Below are 15,903 nucleotides of genomic sequence, written 5' to 3' on the forward strand. Positions count from 1 at the left end.
TGAGTACTTCTACATTTACTCAAGTACATATCTGAGTACTTTTACTCAAGTACCAGATCTGAGTACTTCTATTTTACTCAAGTACAAGATCTGAGTACTTCTACTTTTACTAAAGTACCAGACCTGAGTACTTCTACTTTTACTTTACTACAAGATCTGAGTACTTATACTTTTACTCAAGTACAATATCTGAGTACTTATACTCAAGTCCAATATCTGAGTACTTTTACTCAAGTACAAGATCTGAGTACTTTTACTCAAGTACAAGATCTGAGTACTTCTATATTTACTACAAGATCTGAGTACTTATACTCAAGTACAAGATCTGAGTACTTATACTTTTACTAAAGTACAAGATGAATACACTGCATATATATCCAAAATCATATGGAGGAGAAATCACGTTGCGAGGGAACCAGCATCTTATTTCCGGGTTTTAGGACGCGTCACTGCATCACTGCATCACTGCTCTGTCCTGTTTCTCACAGCACGGCTTAGTAAGAGTGGGGGAGGGGAGGGCAATCAGGTGCACGTTCACACCATGCTCTGCAAATGCACAGGGAAACGAACCACAGGAATATTGCCGTTGTTAACTCCCTGCATCCTGATGCTATCTTTACTTGTACTCAAGTACAAGATCTGAATAATTCTACTTTTACTCAATTACAAGACCTGAGTACTTCTACTTTTACTAAAGTACCAGACCTGGGTACTTGTACTTTTACTCAAGTACAAGATCTGAATAATTCTACTTTTACTCAAGTACAAGATCTGAGTACTTCTACTCAATTACAAGACCTGAGTACTTCTACTTTTACTAAAGTACCAGACCTGGGTACTTATACTTTTACTCAAGTACAAGATCTGAGTACTTCTACTTTTACTTCAAGATCTGAGTACTTCTACATTTACTCAAGTACAAGATCTGAGTACTTCTACTTTTACTACAAGATCTGAGTACTTCTACATTTACTCAAGTACAAGATCTGAGTACTTCTACTTTTACTACAAGATCTGAGTACTTCTACATTTACTCAAGTACAAGATCTGAGTACTTCTACTTTTACTACAATATCTGAGTACTTCTACATTTACTCAAGTACATATCTGAGTACTTTTACTCAAGTACCAGATCTGAGTACTTCTATTTTACTTAAGTACAAGATCTGAGTACTTCTACTTTTAATCAAGTACAAGATCTGAGTACTTCTACTTTTACTAAAGTACCAGACCTGAGTACTTCTACTTTTACTCCAGTACAATATCTGAGTACTTTTACTCAAGTACCAGATCTGAGTACTTATACTTTTACTAAAGTACAAGATGAATACACTGCATACATATCCAAAATCATATGGAGGAGAAATCACGTTGTGAGGGAACCAGCATCTTATTTCCGGGTTTTAGGACGCGTCACTGCATCACTGCTCTGTCCTGTTTCTCACAGCACGGCTTAGTAAGAGTGGGGGAGGGGAGGGCAATCAGGTGCACGTGCACACCATGCTCTGCAAATGGACAGGGAAACGAACCACAGGAATATTGCCGTTGTTAACTCCCTGCATCCTGATGCTATCTTTACTTGTACTCAAGTACAAGATCTGAATAATTCTACTTTTACTCAAGTACAAGATCTGAGTACTTCTACTTTTACTCAATTACAAGACCTGAGTACTTCTACTTTTACTAAAGTACCAGACCTGGGTACTTATACTTTTACTCAAGTACAGGATCTGAATAATTCTACTTTTGCTCAAGTACAAGATCTGAGTACTTCTACTTTTACTCAATTACAAGACCTGAGTACTTCTACTTTTACTAAAGTACCAGACCTGGGTACTTATACTTTTACTCAAGTACAAGATCTGAGTACTTCTACTTTTACTCCAGTACAATATCTGAGTACTTTTACTCAAGTACCAGATAGAGTACTTCTACTTTTACTACAAGATCTGAGTACTTCTACATTTACTCAAGTACCAGATAGAGTACTTCTACTTTTACTACAAGATCTGAGTACTTCTACATTTACTCAAGTACAATATCTGAGTACTTCTACTTTTACTACAAGATCTGAGTACTTCTACATTTACTCAAGTACAATATCTGAGTACTTCTACATTTACTCAAGTACAATATCTGTGTACTTCTACATTTACTCAAGTACAATATCTGAGTACTTCTACTTTTACTACAGGATCTCAGTACTTCTACTTTTACTCAAGTACAAGATCTGAGTACTTTTACTCAAGTACAAGATATGTGTACTTCTACATTTACTCAAGTATAAGATCTGAGTACTTCTACTTCTACTCATGTACAAGATCTCAGTACTTCTACTTTTACTCAAGTACAATATCTGAGTAATTCTACTTTTACTCAAGTACAAGTTCTGAGTACTTCTATATTTACTACAAGATCTGAATACTTCTACTTTTACTCAAGTACAAGATCTGAGTACTTCTAATTTTACTACAAGATCTGAGTATGTCTACATTTACTCAAGTACAAGATCTGAGTACTTCTACATTTACTACAAGATCTCAGTACTTCTACTTTTACTCAAGAACAAGTTCTGAGTACTTCTATATTTACTACAAGATCTGAATACTTCTACTTTTACTCAAGTACAAGATCTGAGTACTTCTATATTTAATACAAGATCTCAGTACTTCTACTTTTACTCAAGTACAATATCTGAGTACTTATACTCAAGTACAATATCTGAGTAGGCTACTTATACTTTTACTAAAGTACAAGATCTGTGTACTTCTACTTGTACTCATGTACAATATCTTAGTACTTCTACATTTACTACAAGATCTCACTACTTCTACTTTTACTCAAGTACAATATCTGAGTACTTATACTCAGTACAAGATATGAGTACTTCTACATTTACTCAAGCACAAGATCTGAGTACTTCGACATTTACCATAGCCCTTAGCTGCTATGCTTAACACTTAGCTGCTTTGCTTAGCAATTGCTGCTAAGTAGCTGCTAATATTAGCACCTCTGACTTCACCCACCTCGGACCAAAAGCCTGAATATGGTACACAATGTCTCTTAATTCACCACACTGTAGTACCCCGATTGTAAATTCTTAGCACTTAGCTGCTACACTTAGCACTGCTAAGTTGCTGATAATATTAGCAGCTACAAAGGTAGCTAAAGCCTACTGAGCAGTTACAAATATTACTTACTTAATCACAATTAGAAACATATCAAGAAACAACTGCAATAAATGTGGAGGGAAACTTTGTTATAAACCAAATAATTACAATATTAAACCAAAACATATTAAATAACTTACCTGTTGCTCAAAGCAAAGTCCATGTGTTGTCATTCATGTAAGTAATTCAATGCATGGGAAATGGCTGCATGAGATCTCGCAATATCTCGCGGGATTACGCACATCACACGTGATTTGGTTGCCGGCATCTGATTGGCTTAAATGTTACACACTTTCAGGAAGTGTGTATAACTGTAGTTACACCAAATGGCCTCCGGGGAAAAAAATAGTTTACACACTTTTCTAATTTTTGTGACATTGTGGGCCAAGTGAAAAAAAAGCAAGAGGCATATAAGGGGAAGCTCTAGAGCTCATTTATAGCTTTAATATTTGTGGGGCCCACCATTTTGGGCCCCACAACGTGAGTGTTCTCCCTGTTTACAGGCCTCACAAAGTAATAAGAACAAGTACAACACACACACAACACACACACAACACACAACACACACACACACACACACACACACACAACACACACACACACACACACACACACACACACACACACACACACACAACACACACACACACACACACACACACACACACAACACACACACACACACACACACACACACACCACACACACACACACACCACCACACACACACACAACACACACACACACACACACACACACACACACACACACACACACACCACACACACACACACACACCACACACACACACACACACACACACACACACACACACACACACATCTGACTGCCTAATGCAATACTAATGAGGTAAATACTTATTTTGTCCACCAAAAGTAGTTTTTATGATATTGCATAGATATTTTCACATGGAGTTAGTTGCATAGCCCAAAATATATTTTTTGTTGTTCAGCATGGAAACATTCATTAGCTAACAATGACATTATTGTTCTATTAATATAAAGGGAGGTCAGGTACTCTTTAAAACAGCTGCTAGCTAAGTACATTTCAAAGTTCTTTACTTTTACTTGTTAGTCAGTACTTCTACCAGAGTATTTTTAAACACGAGTATATGTACTTCTACTTGAGTAAAGGATGTGTGTACTTTTGCCCTCTCTGGCGCTATGTGTGATTGTACAGTATCCATAAGTTACGTGGACTTAACTTCCCTCACCCTGAGATGAACCAAAACAATGTCTGTGAGCCGGAACTTTGTCAACTTCCACCACTGATAGCATTTGCTCAGGCAATAAAAGCGTCCCCTCTGTCCTCCTCTCTCCAGTCTGTGTGGGGTCTTGTCCCTCGGGGCATATAGCAATATGGCGGTCAGGAAGGAGAAGGAGAATCATCCAGTCTCCACCCTTTTATCCACTCGGTCAATGCGTACGGATGGTGGTTCTCACACTGAACAAGTGACCCCCCGTAGGGAGGGTTCAGGGAGACCCCCCTCTGACCTCCTTTGACCTCCTCTGGACCTCCACTTAGTCTCAGTGAAAGCAGCTAAACACCGTCGCGCTCCACAGATCCACTAAGGAGCATCTTCAAAGGCCAGGTCACTGAGGAGGGACACATGGGATGTTCTTTCTGCTACATGTCTGTGGAGGCTAATTTACGATTTTATGAAATGCTTAAAAAGTCTCCTATTATACTGTTTTTCATCAATATATCACAGGTCTCAGATATATACAGAGCCTGTCTCTGATTGGCTGAAACACCAAACAGATCATTGCAGCATTACCCATAATCCCCTCTGTTTCAGCCCTGTTTCCAAAGTGCTGATTGTCTGTTACTTTAGATGAAAATAAGGAGCCCCTCCCCACGCCCCTCTGAGAGAGATTTGGTTACAAAGAACTCAATGGTGCTCTAGGAGGAGATTCATGTGATAAGGGGGGGGGGGGTTACCTTGGTTGCTGATTGGCTAATGGTTACACAAGACAAAACATTGTTATGACATCATAAAGTGGCCAAAATCTGATCAGCTTATTTTCAGACAGGTTTTTATAGAAATGGATCAAAAAGAGAGAGAATCTTTGTTCCTGAAATTTTCAGAGTCTCTTTCCACAGAGGGGACACATGTTGATGTAGAAGAGACATGAAGAAGAGGGGACACATGTTGATGTAGAAGAGACATGAAGAAGAGGGGACACATGTTGATGTAGAAGAGACATGAAGAAGAGGGGACACATGTTGATGTAGAAGAGATATGAAGAAGAGGGGACACATGTTGATGTAGAAGAGACATGAAGAAGAGGGGACACATGTTGATGTAGAAGAGACATGAAGAAGAGGGGATACATGTTGATGTAGAAGAGACATGAAGAAGAGGGGACACATGTTGATGTAGAAGAGACATGAAGAAGAGGATTTTGCATAATAGGTGACCTTTAAAAGTCTTGCATTTAAAAAGGAGATTAAGGAAACCTTTTTTTGCTAAATCTGATAAGTGAGTTATTACATGTATTGTAATGTACGTTAAATTGAGAGGGAGGCACTGTGAGTGTGTGTGTGTTTTCTAACTCTCTGTTTTCTGTGGAGGCTAATTTAAGATTTCATGAAATGCCATCAAAGTCTTGCATTTTATGATTTACTGTTGGTAGTTTTTAGATCATATGCTAACTATAAACTTCCTCGATAACACTGATGATAGTGTCCTTAAACCGAGGTGAAAACAGCTGGCAGAAAACCAACTCGAGTCCACTTTGTGTAACAGAAGTCAGACGAGTCAACACAAGTGTTTCCTGTCACTGAAGTGAGCCAAGCGAGAAAACAGAGAATCAGGGAAAGGACAGCAGGTCGATTCTCACACTCTGCTGTCTGGGCCTCAGTCACAGCAGGGCACGCCATGAGACAAGACAAAAGGACAATGTATACTTTATATTTATATCTGATCCGCAACATGTACGTTGTGTTTCAGAAACAGTCACACAGAAGGAGGCAGTGAGCAGACTGAGGTCAAAGAGGTCATCAAGGTCAGAGAGTATTTTTACAATGAGCTGCGTGCAATATATTTGTTTTCATTCATTCAAATGCTATTTATAGATACACAAACTGTTGCATGTAATTCCCTGTCTCTTTATCCCCTTTACTTCCATTCTACTGTTGCTACTAACAAAGCCACATTTATACGCAGATATGTTTTAGTTTCCAACATCCCCTAAGAAACATTTCTGACACTTTAGCTGCAAGACGCTATGCTCACAAGCTATCGTTAATCTAAGAATATTCACTACTACGGAAAGGTTTTCATGTTGCTGTCCACACAACAACATTAATCAAAAGTATATGTTATGCTCTAACTACTTTTCTTTCATGTGCGCTTGAAAAGGTTACATATCAGTAAAACTACAACATTGAAAACCTTATTTTCCCCCCAAAAAAACTCTTGTAGGCTCTACTCCTTTTTTTACATACAGCCAAACCACATTAGTAAGTTTAACTAACGTAAAATAAGCAGATGTTAACCCAACTCCTAAGAAATGCCTGGAAGCGTTTGCCTCATTCAAAAAAAAGTGTTAGGTAGGTAACATTTGATGTAGTGCAGCAAAAAGGGATTAAGGAAACATTGTTTGCTTATTCCGATAAGAGTGAGTTATTACATGTATTGTAATCTACGTTGAATTGAGAGGGAGGCACTGCAAATGTATGTCTGTGTGTGTGTGTGTGTGTGTGTGTGTGTGTGTGTGTGTGTGTGTGTGTCCTAGCATTACTATACTTGTGGGGACCTAAATCTGTTTACACAGTCACGTGTGGGGACTCACCGCCCTTATGGGGACAAAATGGAGGTCCCCATGAGAGCAATCATTAATTTTAGGGTGAAGACTTGGTTAGGGTTAGGCATGTGTTGGTTATGGTTAAGGTTGGGATAAGTCTCCAGGAAATGCATGCGAGTCAATGTAATGTCCCCTGAAGTGATGTATATATGGTATGTGTGTGTGTGTGTGTGTGTGTGTGTGTGTGTGTGAGTTTTGAGTTTGTGTGAGTGGTGAGGAATGAGGGGGTGAGGTAAAAACAGCGCTGGTACTGATAGCAGCAGGAATTATGCGGTGCTGCTGGTTGAGAAACAGACGCGTCAGTGACAGCTCGGGTCAGCGGGGTCAGAAAACAAGACACACACACCTGGGGGGGGAGACAGTGACTTATTGCTTTCCATTACATCTTTAAAAAAAAAAAAAATGCCGTCATATAGTTACTTATCTTTCATCATCTTTGGAAAAACACGCTGAACTCTGTCTGTCTGTCAAAATTCCCGTCATATGATGCATTGTTGAAAATCTTTCCAGTTGCATTGATATAATCAACCTTTATAAACATATAAGCTTATGGTTGTTGCTTTGCTGCGTTCATTTTCAATACTGATAATCAAAAGTAAACGGCAGATTTCAACAACCAACTCCTAGCAGTGGTGGAGAGTAAATAAGTGAGGTACTTGACTTTCATTTTAGACTCCTTTATACTTCTACTCCGCTACATTTTGGAAGCCAAGTTTGTACTTTTTACTCCACTACATTTATTTTACAGACTTATTCACTAGCCACAAAAAAACATCTGATTTTGACATCGAAAAAAGTAGAAACAACTTTTGAAATGTGATTATTTGGAACAGATTAAACCATCCAACATTATATTTAAAAACATTTCGCAGTTCCAGCTTCTTAAATGTGAAGATAGAAAGATTTTGCAATAATTACTTCTACCCCTAAGTACATTTTTCTAATTGTACTTATATATATTTTTTGCTCGAGTACCATCTTGATGCAGTACTTTTACAGTGTGGTATTCGTACGTTTGCTTAAGAATCTGAATACTTTTTCCACCACTGACCCCTAGTTATGATCCCTTACAAACAGAACAGGTTCAGGGTCTGTTCCTCCTGTGTGAGTGTTAATAACTTCAGTGCCATGCAGCTTAGGAGGTGACAGACCCTTATTATAACCCTCAGAAGGAGCGAGGAAATCATGTACTGTAGATCTGAACCCTCGGCTGAATCAGATGAGTCCTCTGTCCTCCGAGGGCTTCGACAGATTTCTCTCTCAGTAACAGTCTTTACGACCGATAAGCTCTGTGTGTGTGTGTGTGTGTGTGTGTGTGTGTGTGTGTTTTAAAGAGACAGCATCCACTTGACCAGAACAGACTCTTATCTACTAACTCCCGACACTGATGCTGCGTTCACATGCTGTGGGAACTTTGGCTCAAGTGTTTATTTATGTGAAGTCTGAAGAACTTGTGATGTATTTATCTAATTTTCTAATCTGTAAGAAATATTAATGTATGCAACAATTCTTCTTTGGCATAGATCTCCACAAACTAGTAATGTTATTTATCTTGACTCGAAACGCATTGCAAAGAAAGCAGCTTGAAATAGGTGATCCTAAACTAGTAACATTCTGATTATTATATATTAATGTGTGTTTCAAGCATGGAGGTATCACGTTTTCATGTTTTAGTTTAATTTGTATATTTAAATGTGGTGTAAATACTTGTCTTTGTTCATCTTTAATGCTAAATAGTTTATTCTTTTTATAATCGTTATATTTCTGACCTTCACAACTTGTGTTTTCACCAAAATACACCAAAGCAAAATCCTTGTAGGTGTAAACGTACAATAACTTCCATTCTGATTCTGAAATGAAAAGGGAACAAGAATTAAACTGTGACGTCTTTATCTCAAAATAGATTTCCATTACAATCACAACCCTTTAGAGTTGTGGTTTTAAAAAAGGAGGCTCCAACATGTTAAAACAACACAGTGTGGGACGGCCCAATAGTAAATACTTTTTGGCATAAGGCTTATAAAGAAATTGTCATCATATTTGGAACAAAAATTTATTTTAATTTGGACGAACTCTTCTATATATATTCTTATATATGATGAATTGGAAATGGGGGACCCTGATGTAAACAAGACGAAAGTCTTTCTCTGGTCTGCATCCCCTTAACAATTGTATGTTTTGAGCTGTACTGTACTGTACCCAATATACAAGCTGTTAATAAACTTGTCAATCAATCAATCAATCTTCGGTTTTCTGCACTCAACATCCACAAATATTAAAACAAAATACTTATTTGGGAGTGTAGCCGCGAGGAAAGCAATCACAAAGAAACGGCTCAAACCAAGCAGCCCATCTATAGAGGATTGGTACGATATCATTTATGAAATCTTTGTAATGGAAATAGTAACCGTCTCTATGAGGCTCCAGGAACTTACATGTGAGGACATTTGGGAGAAATGGAAAGCGCGTATTACCCCGAAACGCCTTCTTTTGTTTAACCGTTTACATTTTTTATGTAATGATCTACTGTATACTGTCAACGTGTTATATTGAAAAGAAAACACCATGTTCTTGTGTGCTTATTGTTGTCGTTTTGTCAAGAAACGGACCACTCTGTGAAACTATTTAACTACATGTGCATATGTACACTGAAGTTGAAATGTGATCCAAAACTAAATTTAAAAAAACAACACAGTGTTCCTCTGAGGAAACAATATATAATCCTTGTCACTTGAACCGGCTACGTGTCAGGTCATGCGTCGCCGGCTGACGCTCAGCTTCACTGGATGTTTAGCAGGAGGGTGGAGGGGGTCATGCAGGGGAGGGGAAGCCATTGTTTTCTGGACCTGGAGTCGGGCGGGGATTGTTTGCGAGACTCTCCAAATCGGAGGGTGTGGTACTTCCAAGTTTATTGTGTGCAGCATCCTGTCCTCGTCACTATTAATAGAAGAAGAATATGGAGAGAGCGCTGAAGCTTACAGCTGAACCACAGGAAATCTAGGAGTAGTTCTCCACATAGTTTACAATGCTCCACCAGCTTGACATTTGATTCATAAAAAGGACATTATTGTACATTTAAGCTGCACTAATCAGTGCTTTTGTATTATTTGTGTAAAGTATGAAAGGGGTGCTTGTAGTGATGAACCCACAGATAATTATACACCAATTTGACAGTTTCTCCAGCGCTACAGAAAACATTTGTCCGCTCATTGTTCTGGTTTCACAATGTGTACTTTACTGGTTCAGTTTCATGGCCTTTCTTTTGGTTTGTTTCCATCTGCAGCTCTAACAAAAAACGTAGTACACCCCAAACTAGCTGGTGAAAAATGGAGCAGCTAAAGACAACGCAATAGGAGTTGGTTGGAAAGAGAGGATATTGGACTTAAGGTAGATCTAACCAAGTTAAAACGCAAGCAAGCCAATATGTCCCCTATAAAAAGCCAAAACAGTGTGATCATGATTTACACAAACCGAAGCTCTTACATATATTTAAAGCTTATAAACTACTATAAATATATTACAAATACTTCTAAATGAATGATAAAGCTCCATGTCTGCTGCATGTGTAATCAAACAATATATTAATACCAACTTTGTGATGTGAAATCGTGTCAATGTCGTGTTTAGCTTAAGAAATAATGCAGATATTCACCACAGATTGATCTCTTTTAGCAGCAATCGCTAACAATCATGTTTGTTCCTCCCCTTTAGGCTTCCTATTCAACAGCGTCTGTTCAGATACCACTGCCACTTCTGCGACATCGCCCGGGCCAACTACAGGTCAACCATCTACTTCCAGTAAGGCGGCCGTTGTTAGTGGCCCAATTGGAACCACCAGCTCTACGAAGGCACCAACGACTGTAAAACCAACTACTGCAGCCGTTGCGACGACTGTTGAATCCAAACCTACAGACAAGCCAAACCTCAACCCAACACAAGCACCAACTGTCACATCACAACCACCAGCACCAACCACTGTGGCCTCAACCACGAAGGAAACCACCCCCATCCCAGCAAATACCCCAATCACAGCAAAGACCACCATCACAGCAAATACCCCCATCACAGCAAAGACCACCATCACAGCAAATACCCCCATCACAGCAAATACCCCCATCACAGCAAATACCCCCATCACAGCAAATACCCCCATCACAGCAAATACCCCCATCACAGCAAAGACCCCCATCACAGCAAATACCCCCATCACAGCAAATACCCCCATCACAGCAAATACCCCCATCACAGCAAATACCCCCATCACAGCAAATACCCCCATCACAGCAAATACCCCCATCACAGCAAATACCCCCATCCCAGCAAAGACCACCATCCCAGCAAAGACCACCATCCCAGCAAAGATCACCATCACAGCAAAGACCCCCACCACAGCAAATACCCCCACCACAGCAAATACCCCCACCACAGCAAATACCCCCATCCCAGCAGTAACTGAATCCAGTCAAACCTCCGGGACTCCAGCTCCTGTTACTCCAAGTCGAGGGGTGCAGCAGGCCACGACTCACAGCACCTTCACCACCAGCGGCAAAGGCGGTAAGTTTCCCTGAAAATCTCCTGTAATGCTTTGTTTACTTCCTGAACTTCAATATGTAACACTCGCGCTTCTATTGGCTATAGCGCTCCAACACATTGCACGTGAAGAGCGCTGAGGCACCTGAACATCAGCAGGAGAGGACTCTTTAAAGTAGAGACACTACATACTGATATACACCTGGACATCAGCAGGAGAGGACTCTTTAAAGTAGAGACACTATATACACCTGAACATCAGCAGGAGAGGACTCTTTAAAGTAGAGACACTACATACTGATATACACCTGAACATCAGCAGGAGAGGACTCTTTAAAGTAGAGACACTACATACTGATATACACCTGAACATCAGCAGGAGAGGACTCTTTAAAGTAGAGACACTACATACTGATATACACCTGAACATCAGCAGGAGAGGACTCTTTAAAGTAGAGACACTACATACTGATATACACCTGAACATCAGCAGAGAGGACTCTTTAAGTAGAGACACTACATACTGATATACACCTGAACATCAGCAGGAGAGGACTCTTTAAAGTAGAGACACTACATACTGATATACACCTGAACATCAGCAGGAGAGGACTCTTTAAAGTAGAGACACTACATACTGATATACACCTGAACATCAGCAGGAGAGGACTCTTTAAAGTAGAGACACTACATACTGATATACACCTGAACATCAGCAGGAGAGGACTCTTTAAAGTAGAGACACTACATACTGATATACACCTGAACATCAGCAGGAGAGGACTCTTTAAAGTAGAGACACTACATACTGATATACACCTGAACATCAGCAGGAGAGGACTCTTTAAAGTAGACACTACATACTGATATACACCTGAACATCAGCAGGAGAGGACTCTTTAAAGTAGAGACACTACATACTGATATACACCTGAACATCAGCAGGAGAGGACTCTTTAAAGTAGAGACACTACATACTGATATACACCTGAACATCAACAGGAGAGGACTCTTTAAAGTTTGTTGGTTTGATCCAAGCGGCAAACTGTGGGGTAGAGCCGGGAAGCCAATACGGAAGTGCCACACACTGCAGTTCATATATTGGCCGATAGGCAATGGCTGCAGAAAGGAGCAATTTCCATAGACCCCCATGTTAAAATGCCCGATTTTACAGCAGAAAAAAACATGTTTCTACCCCTGGCTCCATACATTTTATTATCGATATAGTTAGATTCCACCTTCATGATTATGGATCTGTGAGTGAATTGTTTTCTCACGCGACCCTTTATATTTATATTAGGTCTTAAAGTTTGTGCATACATTAGGTTGTGGTCACTTTGATTGACAGATACGCGCCTCACTGTCAGCTAACATCAACTTGTCCAATCTGCTAGGCTACAACCATAGAGGCTACAACGTTAGTTAGTTGTAGTTACTGTACTTGATCCTTTAGCTGTGTTCGTGGTGATCGTGCCTGTTAGGGAATATTGTTACAAATACCAGATAATTAAAATGTCGTGCTATGCGCTTGAATGTACTAACAGATCTTCCAAGTAGTCTACTTTCAGCTTTTTTCGGTGAGTAAAATGATAATATTATACATGTTAACCCCGTTAGCAGGTGTTTGTGTGCTTGTTAGCTTAGCCTGTTATGTAGCTTATTAGCCAGTTAAGGACGTAACCCTTTATACATATATACAGTTTAGTTTATGATTCAGCCTTGGGTAAGACTTTTATACTATATGGCTATGACGCCCATAATGCTAAACAGGAGCAAATGTTAAAAGGGGTGGGCCGCCGGAGTCCACGCCACCGAAGCTAACGGGGCTGCAGGGTGCTAGCTCGCTAGCGCGTCCCGGCGGCCGTAGCTAGCACCCTGGGGCTCCGTTAGCTTCGGCCAGCGGCGGAGTCCGGCGTTATAACTGGAGATCAAGGAATGCATCGTAACGCGGACTTGGTTCGCCTGCAGCCCGCTGTAGTATTAGCTAAATAAATGATGTTGAGCAAGGCTTATTAAGCTGAACACCGCCACAATTATTCTGCTATGTATCGGTACTTATTTTATTTTATTAACGTGTGAATGACAAGCATTAAGAATAATACCAAATAGCTAATTATCTTGCAGATTGTCTCGTTTGATTATGAATGTAACGTTTATATAGTGGAACTACACTGTTTTATCAAAACCAAAGTGCCACGCAGTGACTTGGTATGCATGTATTTCAGCAGGAAATGTGCAACCTAGATGACATTTACCAACACAGACTATATAGAAATATTTGTAAAAGTTGTTCATGCGTTACTAAGTGAATATGGCATTAACCCTCCTGTTGTCTTCGGGTCAAATCTGACCGATTTACTACTTTCATCAATCATGTTTTACATTCGATTGATACTGAGAGCATGTTAGCTTAGCTTCTTAGCCTGAGCTAGGACTTGAACGTCACGCTCGTTGGCAGCAGGTCCCGCCCTGTCCCGCCTCGGCTCAGCTCCGCCTCTTTGCCCTTATTTGGAGAAGGCGGGAGTTAGACTCTGACGACACCGTCGAGCCGTTAGTGGCCGACTCCGCCTACTAAGGGCTTCACGGCAACTCTGCAGAATCCTATGGGTGACGTCACGGACCCTACGTCCATTTATATATACAGTCTATGGTATGATCCTTAGCCCATGCAGTCAACATGTTGTGTTGAAGTGTCCTTAGATACTAAACCCCAACTCCTGATGTCATAGCCAACAGTGTGTGTGTGTGTGTGTGTGTGTGTGTGTAGGTTATGTCAGCCTCTGCCTCCGTATGAATGTGTGTGTGAGTAGCTGACTTGTTTATGTAAAAGCACGTTGAGGGATTGTGAAAACTGGTAAAGCACTGTATGTGCAGTTCATTAACCTAAATCAAATATTATATATGAATAAATAAATACATAACACAGATTGACCTTATTTTTATAAATGAACCAAATTAAAGTATGAGGTCAATTCAGTTTCAAGATGACACTGACCTGACAGAAGGGGACTGTCGTGGCGTTTAAATCCATTTCTACATTTAATATCCACTTTCCTTTATCGGGGTTGTGGGTTACGAAGCACTTTCAAACAAGCTTTGCGGAGATCGTTGTAGGTTGAATCACTTCAGATGTATTCTCTGATCAAGGCGGCATACAAACATGAGACAAACTTCCTCGCTTCAAAGTAACTAAAAGTTATCCGTATCAAAAAAGAACAAAAAGAATATAGTAAAAACTAAAAAGACCATAGCACTTCCTGTCTAATCACAAACTCAGCTGTGTCCCATTGTCCTGCACTATATAGGCATACATGCACGTCATACCTGACAGCGCACATTTGACAGCACATAAGTGAGGCTTAAATTAACATATTTTAAAGCGTAGTGTGACTCACAAAAATAAATAGTTAAGAGTTTACTCTAAAGCCTTATATTAATAAGACAAACATTCAAACCATATATAAATGGCTCTAACAGGGACATTATGTTAACTGTTGCATATTGTTCCTGGTTGAAGGTGCTGGTAAAACTACAGAGACGGCTACAAGCCATGAAGGGACATCATCATCCTCATCAAAGGACACAGGCACCACCAGGGCCTCCTCCACCCTGGCGGAGAAGATCCCGACTGCAGGAGTCACCGCTAGGAATATTGCTTCAACCACATCTCAAACCACCATCATCACCACCACCAAGGCAGCAGCTCCAGCAAATACGTTTTCGGTAAGACATGATGCAACAAAGTGGAGCAGATATATAGTATTTGTCATATTTTATTTGACTGTAGGTTCAGTTTCTTAAAAATCTACAATTTGTTGCTCCTTTCTATACAAATAAATGGTATTCTTCTTTCTGTGTATTGTTGGGGTTCGCTGTATGAGCAAATCTAGTTATTAACAATTATAAATGATAAATAATATTAAAAATAACATGAATCTTTAGCATTTACACCAAGGCACATTCCTTGTATGTGTGACACTACTTGAGTAATAAAACGGATTCTGAGCTGGAGCACATTCACAAACTACAGCAAAAATGTTGACTGACGCACTTATTTTCTGACTTTTTTCTTACAGTATTCGCTAAACAAAGGACAGGAGGTAAGATTTAGCTTTATTTTGAGTTTTCAATCTGTTACAGGCATCAGACTGTTTCTATTCCCGCAAACAATACATGTGATAATAAACACAGTTCCTGCTCTGACATAGGCCTCTGCTATTGTCTTGTTCATGGGAGCAGGCCCACACCCTTTCCACTGCTTTCTTCACTGACATTAACTCCCCAAAGTGTTCATTCACTTTAGAGATGAAAAATAATACTGCGACATCCTGCAGGAACAATAAGACATGTTTTCTTTCTGACTAAAGTAGCAT

The 15,903-nt window shown here is 39.8% G+C and overlaps 1 protein-coding gene across 1 annotated transcript in view; it reads left to right on the forward strand.

The window, feature by feature from the left end:
• The window catches only part of podxl (podocalyxin-like), a 41,400-nt gene that overhangs the window by 18,244 nt on the left and 7,253 nt on the right, over positions 1-15,903 (forward strand). Inside the window, exons 2-4 of the mRNA XM_034235169.1 lie at positions 10,712-11,554; positions 15,048-15,253; positions 15,607-15,630. Of these exons, the coding sequence (XP_034091060.1) occupies positions 10,712-11,554; positions 15,048-15,253; positions 15,607-15,630 (1,073 nt within the window). The remainder of the gene's footprint in view (positions 1-10,711; positions 11,555-15,047; positions 15,254-15,606; positions 15,631-15,903) is intronic.

This window comes from Gymnodraco acuticeps, unplaced genomic scaffold (assembly GCF_902827175.1).
Source record: "Gymnodraco acuticeps unplaced genomic scaffold, fGymAcu1.1, whole genome shotgun sequence".
Taxonomy (NCBI): Eukaryota; Metazoa; Chordata; class Actinopteri; order Perciformes; family Bathydraconidae; genus Gymnodraco; species Gymnodraco acuticeps.